Source organism: Wyeomyia smithii, chromosome 3 (genome assembly GCF_029784165.1).
Source record: "Wyeomyia smithii strain HCP4-BCI-WySm-NY-G18 chromosome 3, ASM2978416v1, whole genome shotgun sequence".
NCBI classification, from domain to species: Eukaryota; Metazoa; Arthropoda; class Insecta; order Diptera; family Culicidae; genus Wyeomyia; species Wyeomyia smithii.
In genome coordinates, this window is record NC_073696.1 from 226,874,755 (window position 1) to 226,902,245 (window position 27,491).

A 27,491-nucleotide genomic window follows, 5' to 3' on the forward strand; every position below is an offset into this window, starting at 1 on the left:
ATGTGTTTGGAAAAGTTGCTGAAGCTCAACTATTACCGAATAAAAATTTAGTGAAGAGCATCGATCAAATAAGATAAGAGCTCCTCAAATCCAGCTATTTATTTAAAAAAGTTTTTTATGTATATATGTATATTCCAGCATAACTCTCGAATGACTGTACCGATTTTAACCAAACTTGGTATACGTGTTCTTTATACAGAGGAAGTGGCCATAGAAATATTGGGAAGAGAAAGGAGCAACCCCCATAGCAGAAGGGGATCTTAATTGGTCAGGAAATCATGTTTTTTCCTGCAATATGAGAACTTTCTGAATAAATACGATAGTTTTTAGGCCTTTGGAGACCGGAAATTGATTTCCAGAGACCGGAACATGATGTCGAAAAGAGAAAGGGGCAGCTATCAATGAGGGAGGGGGTCTTAATTTATAAGAAAATCAGGCCTTTTAGTGTCCTATAGAAACATTTTAAAAAGGTACGATAACTTTTATGCTCTCGGACGGTCATGGCCAGAAGTTGATGTCTAGAGACCGGAATATGATGTTTTTCTTAAACAAAGATGGCGACTTTTGGTTTCTGGGAAGCTGTATACCACTGTAGAAAACGTTTACTAACCTCCAAACATTGGTATTTCCGGAACCGGGATGACCTTTAGAAGAAATGAAAGTCTAACGACATTTTTGAAATTCAATATGGCGACTTCCGGTTTCAGAATTTGTTTTTTTTTCGATATCAAAATGACATCCACGTCACCGTCGGGATGCGGTATATTTTTCCAAATCTGTATCATATTTCCAGTTCGCTTATTTTTCGTTCTTTCTCTACTTCACATACTGTCTGCTTAATGAACTGACGTCCACAATCCAAATATTTATGTCCGGCGCAAATTTTTAAATCGTGCATACTAAAATTCAGAAGAAGGCTTGGACGTAATATTGAAACGTTGTTTTGAAATCAATTACGCGATTTCTGCTTTCTGTCAAGCTTTGTAAAACTGAGTTTAATGGTTAACTAATGTCAATATTTCTAGAAAGAGAACTATGTTCAGAAAATGACAAAGGGCGTCCAACGCTATTTTCAAATTCAAGAAGAAAAATATTCAAATACTCCCTGATATTAGGTTCATTGGTCAGAGCTGACTCCCCAAAACCGAACGTTTGGTATAGTGAGGGTTGTTTTCTGCATTGGAAGTTATTCAAAACTTGAGGAAAATGTGGAGATAGTCCCCTTATCTTTAAATTGTTAATTAATTCATGAAGACTGATTATGATATTGTTTACACAAAAAAGTAGAACGAGAAGACATAGCAAGCGATAATTTTAACCATCAGAGGTGAGTTTAGGCTATTGATTATGTAATATCGGTGTAATTTGAGTTTATTGTAAGTTAACTGATACCGTCGAAGATGCTGATCAGGTAACCCATTTTCCAACGGAATTTCTGAACTCACTCGACCCAGCTGGAATGCCTCCGCATCAATTGTTAATCAACATAAGTACATAAGCAAGTGGTACATAAGGAAGTTTATAACTAAAATATGAATATTATTTGAAATGATGGGTTGGAAAAAATATAAAAATAATATAAATTTAGAAAGTTATAGAAAAAGCAGAAATTTTTACACGAGCAAGGCCGGGTGTATTCAGCTAGTTATATATTATTATAATAGTATATTATATAAATCCACCGGAAGAAGGACAAAGTCCAAAATATAAACAAAGTTACCACTAACGGTCAGAAAAGTAAGTTTAAAGAGATTCAGTGAAAAGGTCGATTGACGTGCACGTGCGTTGCACGGTAAGCGGAATCACTTATGATAGCAAGAAAACACTTTATGTATTACGTCGTTCTCTCCTACTCTATCTCTTCAATATTCTCCCGGATTCATATCTCTGCTACAGCGCAATCCGTATTCAAAGTGAGTGACGTGAGTGTCACTGATTCATCAATTCCGTTTTGCTACATAACAGTCACTGATTTAGATTGCTCTCACTCAACTGGTCTCTTTTCTTAATATTCTAATTTATGTTTTTAATCAAAACCCATTTCAGAAGAAAATTATAGCTACGCCACTGATTGGAAGGTATTTGAATATTGCCACAGTTTTCTAGAGGCCAGAAAACGCCATCTTGGATTGAAAAAATGGCATTGAACATCCATTTTCAGTTTCGGTATCCTGATTTTAAAAATACAAGTGTCTTTCGGAAAGAGTATTTTAACATTTTCTTTGGTTCTTACACCAAATGTAGCGAACCGTAATTCCCCGAAAGCTAACCTCAAGAGAGGAGTGTAAAGAAACGCGTGGCTTGCTGTTCGATAGTATAATTCAGACTAATTCTTTATTGAACTGAAATACATAAGTAATAGTAGTAGGGTTGCCAATATATAAAAATCATGGATTGAAACCTGAGAAAGGCTTTTTTCCCATTTTTTGTTTTTTTTTTTCTGTGTGGACTCATCACTGCGACCAGAGCTTAGATCTATTGTGATATTGCCCAGGTGTTTTCTGTAATCCGCACTTCATATTATTAGCAGTAACACTATTGAAGTAAGTGATACGCTTCATTATCATTCATATCAGTGCTTGTGTGTAATTACCTTTCCGTTTCAAGCTTACTGCTCTACTATACCGAGCCTCTGTCCATCCTAACAATATCGCCTAGTTAAAATTCCCTGGAGAGAACTTTCATATGTTACTCACACCAGTTTTATTATGATAGGGACTTATTTTTGTAAGGAGGAGAGTCAGCAGGGGTACTGTAGAATCCAGATTGAAGGAAGGGTACGTGGTGGGGAGCCTGAGAATAAACTCATGCTTAAAGTCCTTTGACAACCAAAATGGCCTGATTCTACTAAGATTCGAACCCACAACCACCCGCTTACCAAAGCGGACTCTGTAACCTTGCGGCTACGGAGCTCCCCTTTTTTTTCCCATTATGGGCCACTAAGATGTATCGCGACGACACATAGTGTTGAATAAATTAGAGGTCACAAATTTAAATTCAAAATTGCTTCGAGCATCAGTTTTCTGTTTCTTGGCATCATGTCGGTTTCGGAAATATCAATATTGGGAAGTATTTATTAGTGCTGGGACTTTTAACCGGATATATTCGTGATCCGGTTATCCGAAGCTCGGATCACGGGAGGTAAACGAATACTATCCGGATATCCGAATATTCGGATACGGATAATCGAATTTTCGGATACCCGAATATCCGGATATTTACTATCCGGATATCCGAAACTTTTTTTCTGTCTTTTAAAGGCCATTCCACAACCCACCCCTAACTATTTATATAAATACGTTTCAATAAACTATTTTCGGATATAGAATCCGGATATCCGGATATCCGACTATCCAAAAATCCGGATATCCTGTCGCATAATATCCGAATATCTGGTTGATTCGGATTTTGGATATTTGTCTGATATCCGAGACCGGATAGCCGGATATCTTAATCTGGATAGTCCCAGCACTAGTATTCAATCATCTTCCTTTTTTTACGAAGCTTTCCTGAAAACGAAAGTCGCCATCTTGGATTCGTAAATGTCATCAGTTGTCGATATTTGGTCTCTGGAGTCAACCCGATCCCACAAATATTCATATTTGCAGAATATAGATATGAAAATCAAAATGGCGTCAGATATCGATTTCCGGTTTTTAGCTCTGGAAATACTAGTATTGGAGGGTACTGAAACATTTAATTTACTTTTACCTAGCTTTCCAGAAACCGAAGGTCACCTTGGATTCAAAAAGGTGATCCTGCACATCAACTTCAGATATTCAGATATGATCGCGGACCAGGAAATATCCATATTCATCGATTTTTTCGGAAAGTTCCCATAATATACAAAAACTCTTAACTCCAACTCATCCGTACAAGAAACCCGTATGCCACATTTGGTGTATACCGGGTCAACCGTCAGTTCAGTTGCCAACAAAAGTTGTCTTATATGTAAAAAGATTTAAGAAAAAGCTGATTATTATAATAGTTTCCTCTGATTATCGTATTTTCAAAATTCTTCGAACAAGTCGTTAGGAATCGTTAGGAATATTTTTGGTTTGCAGAATCAATACAATGTCATGAGTTAATATCAGAATACCCTGTAATAATAATATCAATGGATATCATTGCGTGACGATAAATTATAATAATGATTTCTAGCCAAATTCCTAAGCCCTTGGCGACTTAAAAACAAAGAATTTTTTTATTGAATTTAATTTGCAATTTTTGGATTAGAACAAGAGAAATCGAAACCAAACAACAGTGTATAGCGATGGCTGGGGTTTTAGCTGAATTATGAAGAATGTTTTCACAATCTCAATAAATTTGTGCTATTTATATGTTCAAACAGACTTGGTGTTGTTTTCAAATAGAAAACAAACAATATAATTTTGGAAATAAACCGTTTGGCGATTGAATGCATTTAATTGATGGAGGCACAAGCAAAGCCACTCATTGAACGTAAAATATAGAAAAAAAAATCCATACATCCAAATGCTGATAAATATATGAAAACAAAATATCCATTCATTGAAGACAAGTAAATAAAGCAGAATTCCAGAGTAGTTGAATAGATTCGTTAATGTGATTCCTTAAAATGAGAAGTATTGCGAAATAACCATGAGGTGAGCATCTTATTTTTCCAAGCGAAGATCATAACTGTTGCTGGTGAAAAATCATGCATCAACTTCACTCTAGCCAGTCAGCAAAAAAGCTTTCATACTGCAGTTCATCATGAATGCACCAAGCATCGTCGAAACCTTCACAGTAGTAACCATGCAGGAGCAATCGTCGAACATCCGTTAACTAAAGCTAAAAAAGCTTCGCTGGTGGGAAAAACACGCAACCTTGACCACTCCAATTGATCGCCCAAAGCACGGTGGCACTGGCAAAAAGCGTTCGTTCCCGGGGTCGCTTTTTGTTTCCTGCGTGAAGAAAGCCTTTCTCGCTGCTATTCCCAGCCGGACCGAGCGTTTGATATAAAATCTTCGTGGCCAGATCGTTTCGTCAGCATTCGTAGGATAGACAGAGCGTAGTTTGCACCGTGGATCTTTCACTCGGCACTCCGACGTAAGCTTTCGCGATATTTGGATTGGCGATCACCAGCAACACCTAAGACAACACGACAACGGTGGTAGTGGGCTATATTTTGGTTCAGAAAGAAATGTAAGTGGTCAACAATTGAGGTTTGTTTAATTGCGTTAATGGAAGATAAAAAGACGGTGGTGATGGTGGACGATTGATGGGCTGATGGGCGGGTGCAGCATTTTCGTCCGCGATTTGAGTGCTTTCAAGTGCCCTTAAAAAGTACCGTTTTTTCTAGACGGTTTAAAGAAGTGAACACGCTGTTGCTGCAATGTGTGTTTAGTACATCTTTTTAATTTCTGATATTGGTGCTGTGAACAGTTAATCACTTTCTGCTTTAATGTTATGGAACAGGATAAAAGGAAGTAAACAGAGTAAAAGTGAAATGTGAAATCCCGTAATTATTTATTTTCGCAACAATGACAGTGAACGCGACAAAGAGCGGTGTACGGCAGTGATGGGGAAAAATCGCGGTACAGGTGTTTGCTATTATTTAGCCGTCGACTGAAAGCAACCGTCGCTGGAGTGTCGGTGGCATTTGAAAGTGGAACGGCGGTGGCGAAGAAAGACTTTCGTTCGAGTGCTCAAGAATTAGTGGCTGGTGAAAAATGACTCGCAAGTTTGACTCGGCTATTGTGAGGCACGCGGAAGATAGCTGAACAATCGCATCAGTCAGTTACCACTGCATGCAAATGGACATGATGTAAATAAAGATCAGCCCATCGAGCACCGATCAATAGCGCGTGGCTGTTTTGGTTCGTTTGGTTGCTTATGCAAAGTGGTAGATATCCAAAATAAAATGTGGCCAACAGGCGTTACGTGCAAGAGCAGCTTTGGGTTAATGACTTCAAGTTTACTTTTACCAAATATATATTTTGGTCTTCTCTATCAAGAAAGCTGTATAAATAATTTTAAACATTTTCTCGAAAACTGGACACCATACACACTTTGTATTGCTGGCGAGAGAATGTAGAAGAACGGTACTCTAATTTGCTGGTCGAACGTGCAAAAAATTGAAATGATCAACACACCATGCATGTATATTCAAATATGTATCTTCATGTACAATCCTGTATTACATTCAACGTATTAACAGTTTCAAATTTTTAACCTAATTCATCATTTTAGTGGTAATACCTAATACAGCGATCAAAAACGCAAAAATTATGACAATATCGGTATATTTTCTTATTTTAGTCTTGGTAATAATCTCAAATTTTCAGCGAGTTTTATGAAATAGTTTACTATAAAATTAATAATTTTGTATGAAATTTTTCAATTTTAAATCACGTATGTGAACAATTTTGTAGAAAGTCAAAATTTTCATTTTTTGAGGGACCTGTGATGATTACTATGAAAGTACAGGCAATCAGGAAACCCAAAAAAAAAAAATCATTAGTGTAGGATCATTCTGAGTAACAATATTTTTTTTTGTATACGAAAAGGTTTTGCACAAAATAAATCACCTTTTTGGGTACCGTGAACTAGGGTGACTATGATCACTTTTTTTAATTAACTATTTAATCTTCTAAATGCAAAATACAAAATAGGTTGATATTTTCAAAATAAGTACAAGCATGCATTGAGCAACAATTCTGTTGTTTTAAATGGGCTTTAAAACTTATACCCCAATTTGGGGTAAAGATAGTCCAATCTGGAAATAAATAAAAAAACTTAATGAAGAACAGCTTGTGTTTTGTATTTGTTTGAACTGATTGTTTGTACGCAAAATTATTTTTACCCAGTTTGGAAGATTATTTTTACGCGGTATCAAATGAGTTTAGTATAAGCGAATCTAATAAAAAGAAAACAAGTAAAATGAAACGATAGATATGAAACTAAGATTTTCTGTTTTTTTTATTCAATGTATATTTTTAATATATTTGTTTAAAAATTTTATCTTATTATTATTAGTTCGACCGTATCGCACTGTGGTCCAAAAGGGCAAAAAGAGGAACTTAATTGTTTAGCGGCTTTTGTATTCATCCTAACATAATGATGTCTTTTGTATAAATGACCCGCATAATCTCAAAGTGTCATGAGACCTTTACGTGTCTTCAAAAGTCCTAATATCGACAGACCCAATTAGGTTCAACTCTTTTCCGCCCTCACGCGGACTTTTTTTAAGGCACAAAACAAATTATTCCTAATATTTAACTGTTTGAAGTATTCATTTAAAATTATTATAAAAGTAAGAAAAACAGTGTCATTTTCAAAGAAAATACTACAAGGTATACAGCCCTAGGGGTTGTATGAAATGGTGACGTAGGACTAAATGTATATATTATATGCTGCGTTAAACTGTTCATAGGCAACACTACCATTTATTTTTGATGGTCGTTATTGTAAAACTAACGATGCATGAATACATGAAAATTTTACACTAGTAGTAGTTGCGAAAATTCTCATAACTCTTATCTTCAAGCATCTATAGTCCTGAAAAGAACCGATTCCATAATATTCAGTTAGAAACTCGTGCTACAGAACGCTACTAATCGCACCATCGGTAACATTGAATATTTTGCTTGACCGCGCATAATAAAGTTTGCTCTCCGCTGTGCCCTCCAGTAGCTGTGCCAGCTAAATATTCTGCAGCGTACAATGGTAACTGTTGCTGCCGTATGCAAAATAAAGGTAACATGTTTCGCAGTGCCTGGAAGTTGAGTCGTATGCAGCTCTTGTTTGTCAATGTTACGTACCTTTAACAGCTGCACTGCACTCGCTATTGTGTAACAAACTAAACTGAAGCTGAATTTTTTACAGGCAGTTTTTTGTATCGAGTTCAGAGTAGATTTTTGCCATTAGGGCGTGGCCACGCAGCTTAGAGAAAGACAAACAAACCAAAACACCTTCCATACTACTGAGTGATTTTCATAAGCATCAAAAGAAAGTTTTTGGTTTCCGGATGCGGAAATCACTCTGGTTCTAAGATTAACTAATTTTCGTTTCTAATATTTGACTGATAACGGTGTTCGAGTGGATACAAACAAACAATTAAACCGGAAAATCACTCAATTTAGCAGTGAAAATTCTTGAAATAAGGGTTATATTTTGTTGTGATAAACTGTTCATAGGCAACACTACCGTTTATCCTTGGTGCGCCCTGGTCGTTATTGTAAAAATGATTATTGAGAAATAGATGAACATGTGAAATGTAAAGTAAAGTAGCTGTGAAAATTCTAATAACTCTTATCTTCAAGTATTTATAGTTCTGAAAAGAACCGATTCCATAATCTTCAGCTCGAAATGTGTGCTACAGAATGCTGATGATCGCACCACCACCGGTAGCATTGAATATTTTGTTGGCCGCGCATAAAATTTGCTCTCCGCTGTTCCCCTCAAAATATCATGCAGTGTACGATAGTGCCTGTTGCTACCGTATGCAAAATAAAACCGAACCGATTCCCCTAATCTTCACGTGGGCAGAACAACAACAGAACGAACAGAACGCTGATGATCGCACCAACGGTAGCTTTGAATATTTTTCTTGGCCGCGCATAATAAAATTTGCTCTCCGCTGTGCCCTCCAGTAGCTGCCCTATGCCAAATAAAGGTAACATGCTCCGCAGTGCCTGAAAGTTGACTCGTATGCAGCTCTCGTTTCTCAATGTCGCGTACCTTTAACAGCTGCACTGCACTCGCTATTGTGGAACAAACTAAACTGAAGCTAAATTTTCTACACGCAGTCTTTTGTATCGAGTTCAGAGTAGATTTTTGCCATTAGGGCGTGGCCACGCAGCTTAGAGAAAGACAAACAAACCACAACACTTTGTTGAGTCAAAATATGTAGGCAGTGGGATTTATTTCGTCCATGTTATTGTTATCTGTGCTCGGGAAGCAAGCCAATAACGATGGAAATGTAGGGGAAAGCTTCCCCTTGGAACTTTTCACCTTTTTCCACCATTAAGCAGTAAAGCAACAATGTTGAACATTATATCAAACAATTGTTACACAATTTATCTATCCACCGACATATAAATGACTAAGATGCATTAAGTCGTTCGCTTGTTATAATCGTTTGAAATCTGACGCAACATTTGCCAGTTTATTTTCAATTTCACAAAGTGTAATCTAGTATAGAAAACAAAGACGTAGTCCTACGTCAAAAATGAAGTTTATGACAATATGATGAATCATATCTGAAGGAAAAACAATTTCTCTTTATAAAGTGCAATATTTTGTTTTGCATACTTTGAACACCCAAAGTGCATCAAGCGATCACGATGATTACACTGGTCGACAAAAGCGAAAAAAGTGCTGTCCTAAAGAAAAAACTGTCGTATAAAGATTTTAGCTTTGGTACCATTCTTGTATATTTTTGGTGTACTTAACGACCAACGAGCAAGCTTATTCCAGTCTTTGAAAAAATGTTAGTGGTTTGGGGCAACACAATTCAGAAGAATGGCTGAAAATCTATAATCTTTCATTTTGTTCTATTCGGAACATCTCTGTGTGTCTCCAAATTCTAGCCAATACGATATTTCATCTTAACGGATATTTATAGCAGGTACACGTTGTAATTTTTTGTTGTCTGTGTGCTCAGCGAGGCTCTGAGGCGCGATATAAAAATTAATGGAACAAGCAGAAAAACTACCAATTTTATGATTCGTTGCACTCAATAAACAATAGATCTATGTTGAATTTATTTTTATTCTGAAATCAATTGATGAATGTTGTTAAAAAATCTGGTTTCTTCATAAAATCTAGACTTATATCTACTGTTTTCTTTATAGTAATTCACGTATCGACTTAAGCTTTGATATACCAACTTACAAGTATACTACAGAAGGAACATTTTGCAAAAAAGCAGTCTCTGTCAAGATATAGTCATCACAATTCTTGATGCTCTAGAGTCACCATTAGCGGGAAAGTGTCGGTGAGGATGGGAAGTTTTAAATTTTCAAATCTGTTTTCTCGAAACTATGAGTTGTGCAAGTTTTGAGCATACGATGATACGTCAATTTTGTAACAGTTTGTTCGTTATTCGTTTTTTAAATTCGCTGCGAACCTGTATTTTCTTACCAAGACGCTCACAGTTCCTAGAAGTAAATAACACTCCGTTTCTTGATATTGAACCCAATATAGTACTCAGATGTGGAAAACTCATTTTTACTACTTCAATTGATAATATATATGGTCGTCCTTAAAAGCACGGTTGGTTTTGGTTTCCACAAAACTGGGACATGCATGCATGTCGACAGTGCTTCCCACACAGATGGAGGATTTAAAATCTAGCACAGTTGAAGATGCTGTTCACTCTGTCGGTCCATCCGTTATGGAAGACATTGAGATATATCAAATCGCTGCCTGTTGCAGCTTAACTTGCGGCTCGTCAATCCAGTTTCCAGTAAATCATTCTCTCGCAACAGTGATCGGATATACCGCTGCTGTTACCGATATTGCTGCTCGCTACTGCTACCAGCTGCTACTAAGTTGAGACCGTTCTTACTACCATCCACGAGTAAAATAATTGGTTTGAGCAGAAGCAAGTTATCATAAACTGCCTTGAAAAGCACATCAGTCCCATCTGCATTTTAGTAGATGTTGAGTTGTGAACAAAACAACAGTTAGAATCGTCAATGCGTTTCTAAATAAAAGTGAAAAATAATATATTTTGTTCTGCGAAATTCTCAAAAAATATCAGATCAGTTTGACCCATTTAAAAAATAGTCGCATACGAGTCCCATAACGGCTATCATAAAGAATAACGTTTTCATTCAAAGTTTGAATGCTTTTCTCCACAATATTTTAACTATGTTGAATAAAACTACACAAAAACAAATTAAAAAGGTCAAAAATAACTAAGTCAAAACCGCAACTATGTTCAACTCTCGACCAGGTTTCGGAAAAAGACTGTGGTGTGAGACTATGCTGACTACTGTCTTTTTTTTACTCTAACAGCCTCATGAATAAGTTATTCATGAGAGCTCACATACAGCTAAAACTCACGCAAGGTTTTTGGTTTCTCCTTTACCTTAGGCCGGTGCCATAATGAATACGAAGCAAACCGTTTCATATGTGTTTCCATTGTTGATATTGTTCCCCACGTCAGAAAAATAACGTGTTTCGCACCATCTCGCTTTTAATGTAGCATCGGCCTTACTTCCGCGAATTTTAATCACCTGACATCCCGCTCGGATTCGTGCCGAAGGATGTCGGGGATTACACTGCCGTGATATAACATTATGACGTACATCCATTTGATCAGTTTTTCAAGACGGCCCAAAAACGAACGGGTTATTTGTCACTTTTGTATTGAAATGGTGCATACGTCATTTTGTTTTCTTGATTTTATGCAACGTACGAATAAGTTACAACTAAAAGAAAGATATCAAATAGTGGGTCTTCGAATAACGAACAAATTGGCATGAGAACCCCTTATTTGAAAAAAATGGCGCTTACGTCAGTCTGCGAGATTACGGCAGTACAGGCTGTCATTAGCGACAGCTTGGAAGAACTAGCGAACCTATACATTAGAGAAATGACAAGACACTCACCGTTAAGGCAACTGTCAACATCAAAACGGATAACGGCAATGCAAATTTATACAGCTCACCCGTTTTGATGTTGACAGTTGTCTTAACGGTGAGTGTCTTGTCATTTCTCTAATGTATAGGTTCGCTAGGAAGAACCAAAAGACATAAGGAGATGAAAAAATAACGGCCCGTTTGGATTTGAATGTGTGCTGCCGTCAGTGGTTTTCGGGTTACGTACCAAACGTACGGGGAGCAGGGAGAGCTGTGCAATACAATGAGAGCCGAATTAGTTTGAAATCTGCTGTCATGGATATACAGTCATTTTCAAAAGCCTGCACTCGACATTTCGGCATATGAATAATTGGTACGGACTATATCTAACAAGGATATTTTGCGCGAGATTAAACAATATTTTCACAATTTCAAAGTGATTTACTTACAGCAAAACAAGTAAGTTGATATCTGTGAACAACATCAAATCGATTCAGTCACAGTGATCATAAAGACTGGGACTGATTATTTTACACGCTGTAATGAAAAATGAACGCATATCAGTCCCACTATAATTTATTCCATTTTAATTGTTATGAATTGACTTTTTATGAAACTAAAGTATCAAAAACATAAAAATCCTTCAATCTGAGAGTAAAACATATCAATATTCCGAGCGGATCGTATTTTATTGATATGTTATCTTCTATCGCTGTTTTCTCTGTTCGGTGATTTCACAGATGGGACTGATGTGCGTTTCACCGCACATGTGCATCTCCGATCTACTATTTATAATATATTGTAGACCGTATTAGGAAAAGTAATTTAAAATTTGAGCTTGAGCTTGAACTTGAACGACCGCACATTTCGTAGTTGCTCCTCCGTGATGGATCTGAGCTAGTGAAGTTGCACAGAGAACCACGTATATAACAACTTGGGACCAGTTTACCATCTTCAATGTACAACAATTCAATAGCTTCCGCTTTGTATAGATCCATAACGGCGCCGGACACGTCCTTACGATCGTTAGGGTGAGGAAGGATATTGTAAGGAAGGAGTTGTAACAGTCGTTGTTGTCGGAGACCGAGTTTACCTCTGCATCGCCACGACTGCGACGGAAAGGAAGGGTTGCGTCACCGTGGTAAGTGACGGAATCGAACGATATTGCGCGCGACGTTAACTCGTTACGAAGGCGAGAGATGATTATCTTTCTTATCAAATATTGCGAATCTAGGTGAGCGGCGCGCGCGAAGACCATTCGTCACCAGGAGCATCTAATTGATTGTTACCAAAAACATAATATTCCTCGAGAAAGTAAACGCACTCCGGCGAACACGGTTCCTCGAAAAGTATACACTGCGTAGTCAATAGATATTCCACGATATTTGTCGACCGAATGAACCTACTTCAATTTGCCATGCGCATATATAAAACAACGAGTGAGCAACCTACGGTTAAACCATCGAACCAAACCGAGTCCTATGCGAGCGACGTGCGCGAATAAACTATCCACCACATGAAATATCCAAGAATATTTCCCAGAATTCAGACGCACTTCAGCGGATGCGGTTCTTCGAAATACATCGCGTAGTCTTAGTTCAATCACGATATTCATCGACTGAACGAAATTTACTCCGATCTGACTAAACGGTCACCGTGAGACACGAATAAATATCTGAGAACAAATATCACGTAGTCACTACACATCAAAACCACATAGATGGGCATCCTCATCCGGGCTGGATACGCGTTTACATCGAAGTATTACGCGCGACTGCTTCATTCGCTCCAATCGATGCAGAAGCGCAGACACATAGCGGTTATATCGATTCTCTTTTACTTGTCGACGCAAGATATTCATTGACTGAACTAAATTTCGGCTAAACGACCACAGATTAAATATCTGGGTATACTTCGCGAAATCACTACATCCCGAAAACATTTATATCAGCAGAACAGCAGCCGGAAACGCGTTTATACCGAAGCCTTATTCTCTCTTTTTATCGGTGCGGGTGTTACCTACTAAATAGAAAAATGGCAAAATTTCATGCATCCAAAGCCGTAATAATTCAAAAAAACTGCAGATACTGCAGGTCTACATATTAATCAAAAAATAGTTATAGGTTTGTTGACAAAATGCCTAACTAATCATAATCGGGGCATAATATATGAAACCACTGTTCAAAAGCTAGAAAAATCGAAAAATTAAGGCATAAACCCCACCAATACTCTCTCCTTTGTTGTGTTTGTTTATTTTGTGATGGTTTTGGTTTATATTTAACTTATTTCCATTTTACCACATAAAACTCTCAGCTATCATCCACAAATTTTGAAAGAACACCCGCGAAACCTTCAACTCTCCCCTCCACAACATGGCCCATAAAGACCCTGCACTCATATTATTCGCGCTGCTACGCGCTGAAGGGCTCGACGATTGAGATCATGTCGACCGGGGTATCAAAATGTAATTAAACCACTTCTACCACATGTCGTGTGATGAATGGAAAATCTTAGCAATCGAGAAGGACATTTTTCACCGTAAGCTATTAGAAATTTATGACCAGAAGAAATCCGATTCTAGCGACTGGGTAATCTGTTTTTTTTTTTCATATGAAGATAATATCTGACACAAATCCCATTTTAGAAAGCGATTCCGATGCCCCTCTACACGAATCATGATTTGGTTTGAATAGTTTTATATGTTTTGTTGGAGACCTGCAATTATTTAATTAAATGTAACAATGATTTATAAATTGTAAATAATAGTAAAATACCCTCTCCTGTATGTACCTTAAGAATATCTGCAAATTATAATCTTTTGTCCTTGACACACACTCAAAGCATCAACCAGCCGTCGGACATTAGGAAAAGTAATTTAAAATTTATTGAAATTGTTAGAACATCTTGACCGAAGTTGTCAAGGCGTTTTAATAAATTTAATACAGTGTGATAAATAACTGAGAAAATATTGACTTTTCAATTAAGTATTTTATTTATCCTTAAATTGACAATTTGTTATTTAATTCAATATCGGATATGATGCTAATCGCATCTCTGTACTATCCCCAACAGTGGAAATAAGGCACTCTTCTGATAACACAGTCGAAAACTGTTTTCACTTTTGACGGCCGATAGATTTTTATTGCCAGCTTTTCCGTTTGTGTGTTGCCAGAATACGGCAGATTTTCGGAGGAGGTAGTACTGGCCACTGTAGGTACCGCTGATGCTGCCGCTACCCCACGAAAGTAGCTGTTTACAAGACTTAGGCCGCTTTCGCTACAGTATTGCCATTGTATCTCAACTTGACCTTTTTTACCCTATACGTTCTCGAAGTTATCAAAAAAAAGCTGAAATATACTATAACTTTGAAAGCAAGAGTCTTGGAGATATATTAAGTCACCGAAACTGTCGGATTAAGAAACAAAAAATCGTTTTTGCTTCTATACACGGACTGATTAAGCCGATAAATCTACAAAATATATTATCTTTGGCAAAAACATGTGTTTTGTATGCCCTAGAATAACGTTTTCTTTTATGATGCAACTAACCAAAGTTAAGTACAATTCATTCTTAACACAAAAAAGTTAGTTGATTTTATAATAGAAGCTTCAAATAACTTTTAACGCTTTGGGATTATGTGGGTCATTCACATAAATAATTGTTACGAAGATAAGCTTGGATGAATGCAGAAGCCGCTATACATTAAATTCCATTTTTGCCCTTCTGGATCACAATGTACCGGGCTCGTAAGGGGCCATCCACATAACACGTGGCCAGCTTGGGGGGGTGGGGTGTAATGTCCACGGTCCTTACAAAAAGAAAATAAATTTATATAGGCATTTGTCCACGGTGGGGGGTTCAAAGTCGTTAAAAATATGTCCACGTGGTATGTGGATGGCCCCTTATGAAAGGTTTGACAATTGAGTATCATTTATTTATTTTCCCAACCATCCTGTCATCCTGGGTTTCGAGAATAAGTTTTAGATATGAGGCTTCGAGGCAGGTACTTGCTTCTAGACATCAACGCAGTTCTGGACATATAAATGTTGGATGGTATTTAGTCAGCTGAAACTATTTCTAAGAGACCGTGAATCTCCATCTTAAATTTAATAAATGCGTCTGTAGTCGATTACCGACTTCTGAGCATAATGTCGCTTCCTGAAATAACCAAACTGGGTCATCGAAGGATATTTTCAAGAAACCTAAAATTGCCACTTTAAGTTTCAGGTTGTGAAAAAAAAAGCAGATAGAATACGTGTTTGGGCATTTTAGTATATTTGCCAGAAGCCCGAAGTCATTTTGAACTTTAAAATGGCACCTGGGGTTGAATTACGGCTTGTTTGTGTCGTTCCGATACCTACATTATCAATTGTATCAACTGCGTAACGGAAATTCGTTTTTATGTATAAGGAGATTATTAGATGATTCTAAATGTGCTTGAAGACCGCACAAGCTCAATAAGAAGAATATTAGAAGACTCTTCCCTTAGTGTATTTCTTTACACAAAAACAATATTTCGTTGATATATTCATGACACAAATTCAGAATTGCGTGCTCAGAATTATATTGTATATACTAAATTTTATTCAAATATTTGGCGAAAAACATGTGATTTCTGTATTTTAAGCAGCAAACCGTTTTTTCTATTTAGAAATCGTTATTTCCCTCGATTCTAATATTTGTATATTGTACTAGATTTGTTATTTATTTTTGAGCTGTTGAAGCCCAAAGGTTTTTTCTAATATCTCACAGTTTCTAATGATTTTAATAAATTTTAAAGTGGTGATGTTATGTTAGACCCAGTTTAACCCATTCTCGATGAATTTGAATGAGTTAATTTCATAATTTATGTAAGAATGCAATAAAAATTCTATTTCATCAGTGGACTAGTTTGTTAGGAGTGGTAACAGTCTGAAAAAGCTTTGAGGATAAGATTGAGAGATGATTATTCTATATTCTATTTAAAAAAAATTAAAACAAGAAATGTTGATTAGTATCATTTGAAAATAAGTTACAGGTGCAACTTGGGGCTGTTAAGCAATTTGAACAGCTAGAAAACCCTATAAAAATACAAATAAATTCCGATTGACCAGATCTTTTAAATCAAACCCCACTATGGACGGTTGGAAATTACAGGGGCCCCAATAAACCCAAGATAATAAAAAATAATGTGCTGAATGGCCGGGAAAAGGGCAGCATTACAAACCATGAAGCAAAATGAGGATGCTCAAAAAGGTCCAATAAACGATTATCAAATGATCAATCCATAAAAGTGAACCATCAATTTGGTTTTGGGTCAGCTATACAGTGAATTTTTTCATTCTTGCATAATCACGCGCTGCTAGTTTATCATTTGCAGAAGCAAAAACCGGTTTTTCGATGATGAAATTTGGCAGCAGCTTTCTTCCGGCCGCAGCCACTCGTAATAGTTATTTATATTTAACTAATAGTATTTGCCAACATTGTGTTTCCTCTTTTGCAGCCCGTTCGCCTTCGATTAGAGCAGTCGGATAAAGTAGAGGAGGAAAGAAAAAGGTTCCCAATTACGCGACACTCCGGCATCGCAAATCAGCTGAAAATTACAAACTCGTGCTGCTGCTACAGTCGAGGTCGAGATCAATCCTCGACGGCGCCACCAACTGTCTGAGCCCACAACGCAACGGAAGAGTGCCAAGGATTGACAATAGAGTGTGCCAAGAATGCGTTCGTTGACCCCCGCGTTGCTGCTGATTGGCGGCTTGTTTCACCTAACATTCGCCCAAGAACTACGTAAGCATACTGTACACTAAAGCTACTGAGCTCTCTCTCTTTCTCTCTTATGAACATCTATTTTACTGTGCTAGAAAAAAAACCTCCTTTTAACGCCCATGATTTGTAAATACGCGTTAGTGCGCTAGTGTACTTAAGAACCGTTCGAAGAGCGTCGCGGCGATACTCCTCGGAGGCTGTCCAATGCTAATGCACACCGCCGCCGGTGTGCGGGATAGCTGTTATTACCACCAGGTTAAAAATCTGGTTCACCGTGAAATTGGTTTGCAACTAGCAGCGTGACGAGGATTATCGACTGATAGCCATGTCGTTTGTAGTGAATGTTTTGTTTCGCTGTTTTCGCTGAGTGTGACTATGATTTTTTTCATCAGCATAAAGTCGCTGAAGCAGCAAACCAGTTCGGTTTACTACTATTTCGAGTAACGGTGTCGGACTATTTCGGCAGATTTTCTGCAGCATTACACAAATTTGGGAAAAATTGTTTTTCTTCTCTTTCTGACGGAAGCTAAATTTTTTTCAATCCATTCCGAATTTCAACAGTAATAACAAAAGGTCTCGGTATTAGAATAACAATCCTGAGAACGGTTATAATGTGGTCATTCAATATAATACAAATCAATAAAGTAAAACAATTTTTTCTTCTTTGCTCTTAGCATACTACATGCACCGATGTACACGAGACGATCCGGAAGTTAATGAATGTCTTCGCTACGCGGGAAACAAACTGGCGAAGCATTTAAGGGATGGTGGCATCCCAGAAATTGGAATTGCAGAGGTAATGAGTTTTATTTCCCTAACCGCCTTTCTAAAGCGTGAGTAAATTTCACCTGTAAACATACGGTCAAACGACGACCAAATACTAATGAACCCCATTTAGATTTGGTCGCTTAGTAGGTCAGACGATTCACGCATTAGCCTGCTGTTCAATGCTTTACTCATCATCCACAGGTTGAACCGGTTATCGTGGACGAAATCGGCATTGCACTTGGTAGCGGCCCGGACGGCTATCGGGCCACCTTCAAGAACATCGAGGCCTTCGGTGTGAGCAATCTGACCGTGGTGAACGTTCGCTCCGATGTCGACACGCTCCAGTTCCAGATGACCTTCGAGATCCCGAAAATTAAAGCCCGGGCACAGTACAAATCGACCGGCGTTCTGCTGCTGATTCAGGCTTCCGGTTCCGGAGAGTACTGGGGAGAGTATGGTGAGTTGGTTTTTTGATTGAAAAAATTGTGCTGATTGCTAGTGTATTGTGAAAAACTTTTTTTTGTAGACGGTGTCAAAGCGAAGATATACTTCAAAACGTCTCCCTATCAGGGTGACGATGGTTTTACCTACCTGAACGTGGATCAGGCGAAGATGGACTTCAGCGTGAAGGACATCAAAATGGGCGTGGACAACACCTCCAACCAGAATCCTATTATACGTAAGTACTGCGTACTGAATGCCAGGATGGGGTGATTTCTGTTAATATTGGGAACCAAATTATTACCAAAGGGGTCATTGGAACAACTTTTATGCAGATTGAAATGCTTTCGTCGGAACATTTCTAATCAGTTAATGCAAAGAAAGACACTGTTCGACATAAATGAAAAAAATGCTATCCTAAAGTTTTAAATAGTTACTTTAGACAGATTATAGCTTTCTAACCATTCCTGCGAAATTTGATGCTTCTAGCCAGGGTAAAAATGCGTTAACGTACGAGAAAACTCATTTAAATGTTATGTGCCCGACACAAAAAAAAACACTTTTACATGCCCATCGGGGTACCCGGGTAGGTACCCACAAATTGAAATTCTTGTAACTTTGACAATTTTCATCCGATTTCAAAACATTTACAAATGAATGATTCCACTTATCTACTTTGAAATCTGTGTTAGCGGTGCCTCGAAAGAAATTTCTCGTTCCCGGAAATCCGGGTTACTGGGAATATGCGGTGAAACTGAAAAATTTTATGAATATTTGACAATATTATTGATATAATTACAGCTGATACCTCATTCATATGAGGCGCTAAGGCCATTTTGAATTTCAAAATGGCGACTTGCAGTTTCTGGAAGAGCACCCAAAATGAGCAAATATGGGTATTTCGGGAACTCCGGACACCATTTTGAAATTATGGATGGTGACTTCCGGGTTTTGGGAAACAACCGTAAAATGACCATATGTGATGTATGATGAGTATGTTGAGTTTTATGAGTACTTTCTGAATCGGGATAATGTCAGGGACCTCAAAACGATCTTAGCGGCCACTTTTACTATCAATATGGCGTCTTCCGGTTTCTGAAAAACATTTAAAAATAGCATAATACCCAATATAAGTATTTCCGGAATCAGGATGATGTCTAGAGATTCTTCCAGATACCGGTAGTCGCCATTATTTAATCCAAACTGGTGTCGGGGGTAGTTTGCCGGTCTCTAGATATCATCCCAGCTCTGAAAATACCCATATTGGATTGTTTCTATGACCACCAAAAGCCCCGGCGGCATCTGTTCCGGAAGGCATGCTTGGCATTCTCCTCAGTATGTGAAAGGAGAGGAGAAAAAATTCACCGCGCACTTCCCTTCCAGTATGTGCTTTCGTGTAGCAAATGCTTTCACCACACTGCTTCTTTCTCCACTCCAAAGTGTCTCAACCAGCTTACAGAGAGACAAACACACTTCCAGCTCACCCCACATCTGATAGAAACAAGAGGGGTGAATCACTCTACAGAGAAAACGCAGGAGTACACACCAGTGTCCACTGGCGAGTAGTCCGGCAGGTGAAAAAAAAACCTGCAAAAGTGTAGTCCTCGTGTAGCTACACTGCGAAAACGAATTCCACCAGAGTAAATTCGACCGGCACGAGCGGCACGAGCAACGCAGTCTATTTTTTTTTCTCCCAATCTCTTTTCCTCTTCTGCCATGCTTAAGAAACCAACTGTGAAACGCACCGCAGATAGCTCTGCAGTGTAATTATTGTGCGTGATGTCCACACGTGTGAGAAAGTACACCATAGTTTATTGTCTCGCATGAGAGAGATTTTAGATTTCACCGCAGTGCTTTCAGGAAGCTCAGCAGAGAAAAATCGTTTGTCGCTTTCTTCTACATCAGCGTTGATTTGCTCTTTAGTGTGAGAGCAGTTGTTTTCGCAGTGCAAGATTGTCTACTGCACTCTAGAGGTTTTCTGAAGAGGAAAGACAAACATGCCGGAAGGATCATTTTGGGGGCATATCTAGAACTAAAAAATTATGTTATCAACAGTTACCTAATTAATGAGGCCGAGATGTCACTGATTTTTATCACTATTGAGTATTGGGTGCAGTGAACTATTAAATTTCATCATATGGAACCTAAAAAGTTACCCGGGTAGGTACCCCGTCGTGCACATGACGGTTAAGTCTCTGAAAAACTGTTGGTGGCTTGGGGCACCAGAAATTAACAGGAATGGTTAAAAGACTTTAATCTTTCATTTTTATTTCAGTTTGAGCCTCTGTGTTAACCAGCGTCATTATAGTTTTTAATTTTTGATCATCCGTCACGATGCGATGAAGAAAACTCCTCCTTTTTTGTCATCAGAGCATGTGTTCACAAGTGCAAAAACGACGCTCACTTGGTTTTGAATTATAAAAAACTCGAATTATTAGATTTTGAATCATTTCAAAGACATGCAAGCCCTTGTAAATGGCTTTGCGGGCAAATTTTAATACGGAAGCAGCAAGCCTTTTATGCGTTTGTCATGGATCCCCAACGAGCTATTCCTCCAATTCATCGGTTTCTAAAGGTCTTGGTTAACATTGCCGTCTTTAAAGCGGTGAAAGCAATCACGGCAAGTTGTTTCATTTGAATCTTTTTTAACTCTCGATGCGTTTTATTCTCCGTTATCGTTGAATGAAAAGAGAATAATAGTCCTTCCCGAAAATGACGATTATTTGGCACAAATCAGACATTTTCGCACAGCTAAAAGTATATGAAGCTTCAATAAAATCTCTAACGTTTTAAAACTTCCTTGCATTATTGGTGATTCTTCAAAATTTCCCGATAATAATGTGTTTCTCAGCACTTTGATGATTTTTTGCAATCTCTGAAGATATGACTTTATGAATACAAAAAAAAAAGGTTAGATTCGTTATTTTGACATTCTTTAAACTTGTTTTCACGGGTTCTGTTAACAATTTATGTGATGGTTTTATTATTTTGATGAACCTTAAATTATGTTTTATTATACTGTGAATTTTATATCGATAACTTATATCATTATGTTTTTCATTTACTTCCTTGCTATAAGAAAACTTCTAAATTTTCGTGCTGTCAGTACTCTTTCTGTAACATTACAGTACTTTTTTACTTTGCGGTGTATCCAAATTTTAAAACAAGGCTGTGTAATTTGGTAAATATTTCCCAAAAACTATAGTCATATGATAAAAATTTTTTTAACACACTAGATATATCTAGCATCAATGCTCAATGGTACAGAACTATAATTTAGGCGGAAATGGAGTACTCGATATATTGCATATTTTCTAAGGAGTGGAGATGCTGCTTCTTATACTTAATTAAACTCTCAAATCAGCGAAATTAAGCAACTAAAAATTTTATTCGTGGGAAAATGATATGGTGAAGTTGTAGATCACTTGATTTTAAGCAACTTTACAGAAAACAACTTTTTTGTAGCTCTTGAATTGGTTGAATTAGACTTAATTTACTTAGGGTGGCTCTGGAAAACAATTTTTCGCACTATTCTTCTAATTTTAATTTTTGAAATAATAAGGTGCACGAGTTACTCTTCTCAGTGAAATTAGAAAATATTTTTTTCATTTGTTCCAACTTTTACAGTCCCAAAAGTTATTTGAACACAACTTTACTAATAAAATTGAATTTCTAAGCGCAGTGAAGAACTATTCTCCAAAGCCACACTAAGCAAAATTGCTCTATTTCAGCCAATTCAAGAGTTGCAGAAAAGATGGCTTCTGCCAAAGTTGCTCGAAATTGAGTGGTCCACAACGTCACTGAAAATCATATGTATATCATTTTTCCGTAAATAAATTTTGTTGTTGTTTTATTTCGTTGATTTTTAGGACCTCTCTATTTTCCACTTCAATTCAAATGTAGATCTATAAGAAGCGACTTCTCCAGTATGGCTCTCAAATCCTAAAATTGTATCGAAAACTCCATTTTCGTTTAAATTGTCGTTCTGTATGATCGCAGTTGTTCAGTTGCAGGAAGAAAAATTGTTATGTTTTCATAGAAATTCCTGCTGTTTTTGAAAAACTCTCTATCAATGAAAATTTGAACTAATATTTTACTGCAGTTCTAGGCTAATTTATAGTTAGAACTTCAAGTAATTTCAATGAGAGACAATAACGGTTCTGAAGCAATTATGTAACAATTTTGAATAAGGTATTTATTATGTACGATTTGCAAAATTCTGCTTTGAAGACTGACTACAAGAACACAGAAACAAAATCATGCTTCTCTAATATTCGAAACACAAAAAGTAGCGAATTTAATCGTTGAAATTTGCGTTTTTTATATTCAACGGAACAACGGCTGGTGAAAACAAATCAAATGGGAGATATTTTTCAGTTTTTTAAGATTGGCTGAGTTCGAAATTAAAACTAAAACAGAGAAGTCAAAAAGTGGTCTTCCTAATAGTTATTCAAAGTGTAAAATACATTTGAAATGAGGAACATGCAAAACATTCGGGCAAAAAAATTGTAGGAGGGTGGTAACCAAGACATGACCGTATTTTGGCCGTAGGACTACATAAATTACACTGGTCAACATAGGTGGGGTCCTACAGCTATAACTGAAAAAAAGAAAGATTATAGCTTTTCAACCATTCCTGTATATAAATCCACCAGCGTTTTCAAGAACCTAAATGAGTTTTCACGTAAATATAACATCGAAGCGACGAACTCGGCGCACTTTGACGTAAGTTGAATTGCTTCGAATTTTACAGGAATGGTTAAAAAGCTATAATCTTTCTAAAGCAACTGTTTTGAGCTCCAGGGCAAGACGGTTCTACCTTGACATCACAGCAGAATTACGAACTGTTTACTCATGTCTGCCACCTGTACATGTTAGCACGAAAAGAATTTTCTCTTAGTCGCACATCGGCAATATGTAACACGCAACAATTGCACTCTTGGTATCTGCTTCCAACCGACACGAGAACAATTGGATTGTCTTTCTTCCAAGCCGCAATATGGCACGATATGTGTTGTATTGTTGTGTCTGTGAGAGCTCTATCGGCCCGGCTTACATTCGTGTTGTTAAACTGGGATGAGCTGGAAGAACTTGCAAAAAAGGCGGAGCCGCTGCATTTCTGAATGATTTTTAGTTAGTTTTTCCACTGGTATGCAAAAGGAAAGCTATGTCAATTATCATACCAAAAGCTTAGAGTTAACATTATCAAGACATTAAAACATTAAGACATTAGTGTTCAAGATCTATTTAGTAAAAGCAGCATTGCATACACTTGGCAGGTACAATTTCAACACTTTACCATCCTGTTTTCAGTTCAAAAAGCTAGTTAAATGCTGCGAAACTAAACTAGAATAACTGATTTTCAACTCAACTTTCCATCAATTCAATGTGGAAAAGATATGCCAATTATTATACCATAAGTTTGGGACAACCTTCACCTTTCAATCGATACATTTGGGTTTAAAATTCGTTCAATGGTAATTACATAATATGCAATTTAAGAGGGCACATTTTCGTTACATTTTCCACAGTATGCAACTCTAATAAAGTAAGACGTACCCGATCAGAAAGACAAAACAAAAATGTAACAGAGGCTGTTAGTTTGTTATGTGAAAAACCTTCCAGGTTGTGTTATAATTTTGATCCCGTTAGGTGTTAGAATAACAGAATTCATAACAAAAAATATTCTACTAATATCAAACCCATATCAAACTTTGTTACAAACGTATCAGCTCTCTAACAAAATTAGATAGCACATAGAACAGTATAATAACAACCATTGTTATAAACAACTGGTTTTGATAGAGACGAAAAAAATGTTAGATTTGTTTCAGAACAACTCCATTTCATGATTTGTTATTATAACTCATTCAGATTCAACTTTGTTATCCAAAGCAAATGGGAAAATACTAAATCGTATCAAAACATGTTATTTGTATCTCCCGTTGATAGAGTTTTGTAATTTTTTAGTTATGCTCTTCTGATCGGGTAGTTTCACGTTAAAAAATTGAGAGAATCATGTTCTGCGATTATGACAGTCTTCAGATATATGATTAATTAAATTTGTATTTAGATGCACGAATCATTTTTGCCGTCTGGGAAATAGAAAATTCAAGCGTTATCATCAAATCAACTGCTATAGTTAAACTAAACTCAATCAGTGCGTTTAAGATTTTAGAATGAAGAATATAGGTGTATTACTATGAAAAACCAGTATTTTGGTTTTGAGAAATTGTACAATGATATGAGCAAAATCGGTTAAGTAATTATTTTTGGTATATTTGGTTCAATTATTCAGCTAGAGCAAATTTATTCATAGTTTCTCTGTTTCGATTCAGGCAAAACGTTGAATCTAAAACTTTTATTGTTGTGGAATTTTGTGAAATAATTTGCAGCAAGGTTTTCCTTTTGTGACCAAGTTAATTGAATCGGGTTAATTGATTTTGTACACTCTGGCTTTCATACGATGGTTATACAACTGTTTTTTTTATTTTTATTTAATTTTTTGAAGTGAAAAAGTTGTTTGAAATAAATAATGAAACTAAGTTTGAGCATGCTAAAATTCGTTAGAAAAAATCGGCCGCCGAGGGACATTGTCGATAAGTTTGCTATTTTGTTTTTATATATTTTATTTATTATTTGCAAACTAACCTTTATATGAGCCGTTGCGGAACAGAGTGGTCTATGTGCCATCGAGCAAATTTGTCAGAAGAAGCAGTTTTCGAAAAATCTCTGAATAAAATTCTGTTCAACGGATTCTTTCGAACAAAATGTTCTAATATAAAGGTTATGAAGTGGTTTAACATGTGAATACATAAAATTACCATTTTTTTGGCGAAACAAGTGATTTTACCATACCAATGTACATAGACCGCTCTGACTTCATATATATTTCACTGGAATCCTCGTATCGTTTCGGAACAGAGTGGTCTATGTACATAAACATAAATAAAAATGACGTTAACTCGTATAAAATGGCTAATGTCACATGTTATATTATGATGTACATGGCATGTCGCATGGAACATGTGAGGTGTAACATTACATGTAACACATCATGTTACATATTACATGATATTTGACCTGTTACACTTTTCGTGTTACATTACGTGTAACATGTTACAAATCACGTATAACATGTTACAGGGCAAGTGACAAGTTACATATCACATGTAATATGTTACATATCTCATGGTACATGATGGTATTACCTCGATTTATGAACATAGACCACTCTGTTCCGAAACAGAATGGCCGTTCTGTTTCGGACGAAATTTCAACAAGGTATAAAGGAGCATTAAAGTTCGATTTATCGAATTTTTTCTAGTCTCCTAACTTCAGCTTCTTGAGTAGATGCGGTTTATGTAGAAAACTCAGTTTTGAAAAAATGGTCTTTAGACCACTCTGTTCCGCAACGGCTCATATAATTGCGAAAAATTTTTCGTCTGTGTCTCTTTTTTACCTCGAAAAAAAAAATAAAATAGAAAAACCATCTCCCGACGCCACTGTTGATAAGATTTCTTGAAGTATGATGATAAGATAAGACGAATCACCAGCACACCTAGCAAGAGAGCAGATTATTATTAGTCTTGGTTAGAAATATGATTCAGGGAAATTCAAGCACGCGAAAGAGTTGATAAATTTATTCGTGAATTGACCCCATAATAAAATACTTTCATACCGATGCAACTAACCAAGTTTAGAGATCACTGCCTGTTATTTGTAATACAAATTTTCCTATTGCGTTTTGCCAAAATCTGATTCCTTAAAATATATCTTGACAAGCGTCTAATTAAAACAAAATATAACGGCTTTATATCCGTCGAAGTTTGGAGGCTATAAAATTGTGCTAACTGCAATACACTGCATTAATTGTTGTGTGACCGCAACAAAACTGGTCGAGTGGGTTTGACGAGGGGTTCGTCGTCGCTGCCACTGTGCGGTGTTAGCAATCACCGTCAGCCAGGCAGTAGTGCTTCAAAGTAGCGGGGGGTTTTCGATTTTCCGCGCGCGTTCGCTAATTCTGTCACCGTCTTCTTCTTTCGCACCTTCCTTTTTGCAGATGCTGCAATGAACTTGTTCATCAACTCGAACGCACAAGAGCTGCTGAAAGAGATGAAACCTCAGCTGCGGACGAAGCTAACTGAACATTTGCACAGCTTTATGCAGCTGCTGTTCGACAGAATACCGCTGGAGTATTGGCTCGAATGAGGGACGTCGCTCGGACCCCGTCCCGAAGTGGTCGGCCCCGCGATGACGAGCTGAATTCCGAGCCGAAAACCGACAACTAGCTGGGTAGAGTGTCAATTTCGTTTGATTGGTAATCAGGTATTCGTTAAGTTAAATCTCATTCGTTTTTATTTATCGTGATAAATTTGGCATTTATGTACACTGGTCGGACATGAATCTATAAGGAAATGAGCGAATATTTATCTTTTTCATTTGCTCTACTCGGTGAAGCCGACCAGCAACCAATTGATGCGATTATTGGCGAATATTGCTGCTAAATAAGTGATGGAATATAAATATTGATACCGAAAGAATCGACTGTCGGCACTCGTTGGATTTCCTGATATCACAAACTTCCTTATGGCTGCTGTTTTTTCGTGCTGAAACCACTCGCTTCATGACATTTTCAGGTTGATAAATGTGCACAGGAATCACAATCTGCAGTTTCCTGTTGTATAATGGTTCGAATATAAATACTCTCTCAGTTATTATGCATCGCATTTTATTTGCATAGCAGGAAATAGCATCTAAAAGTTCAATTCTCTTTTAGATGATAAAAAAATGAATTTCATTAATTGAATAAGATTTACAGTTCTGTCGTTCGTAGTCAGTCTTAGGCCACTAAGAAACCTATTACAATCGACCAATTGCATTTGAACGAAAGAAGCAGGAATGGTAATCATGTGAATTGCAATTGTCATTGAATCGTGAATTTGCTATTGACGATCTTATTTTTCAACTCGCAAGAGGCTG

At 37.1% G+C, this 27,491-nt stretch overlaps 1 protein-coding gene across 1 annotated transcript; it reads left to right on the top strand.

Moving 5' to 3' along the window:
- The first annotated feature begins 5,018 nt into the window (after window positions 1-5,018).
- On the top strand, window positions 5,019-27,052 carry LOC129728310 (uncharacterized). Its single transcript, XM_055686743.1, has 6 exons — window positions 5,019-5,166; window positions 17,035-17,321; window positions 17,975-18,096; window positions 18,270-18,525; window positions 18,595-18,747; window positions 26,572-27,052. Exons 2-6 carry the CDS (start codon window positions 17,252-17,254, stop codon window positions 26,718-26,720), a joined length of 750 nt encoding a protein of 249 aa, XP_055542718.1. The 5' UTR covers window positions 5,019-5,166; window positions 17,035-17,251; the 3' UTR covers window positions 26,721-27,052.
- Window positions 27,053-27,491: the final 439 nt, after the last annotated feature.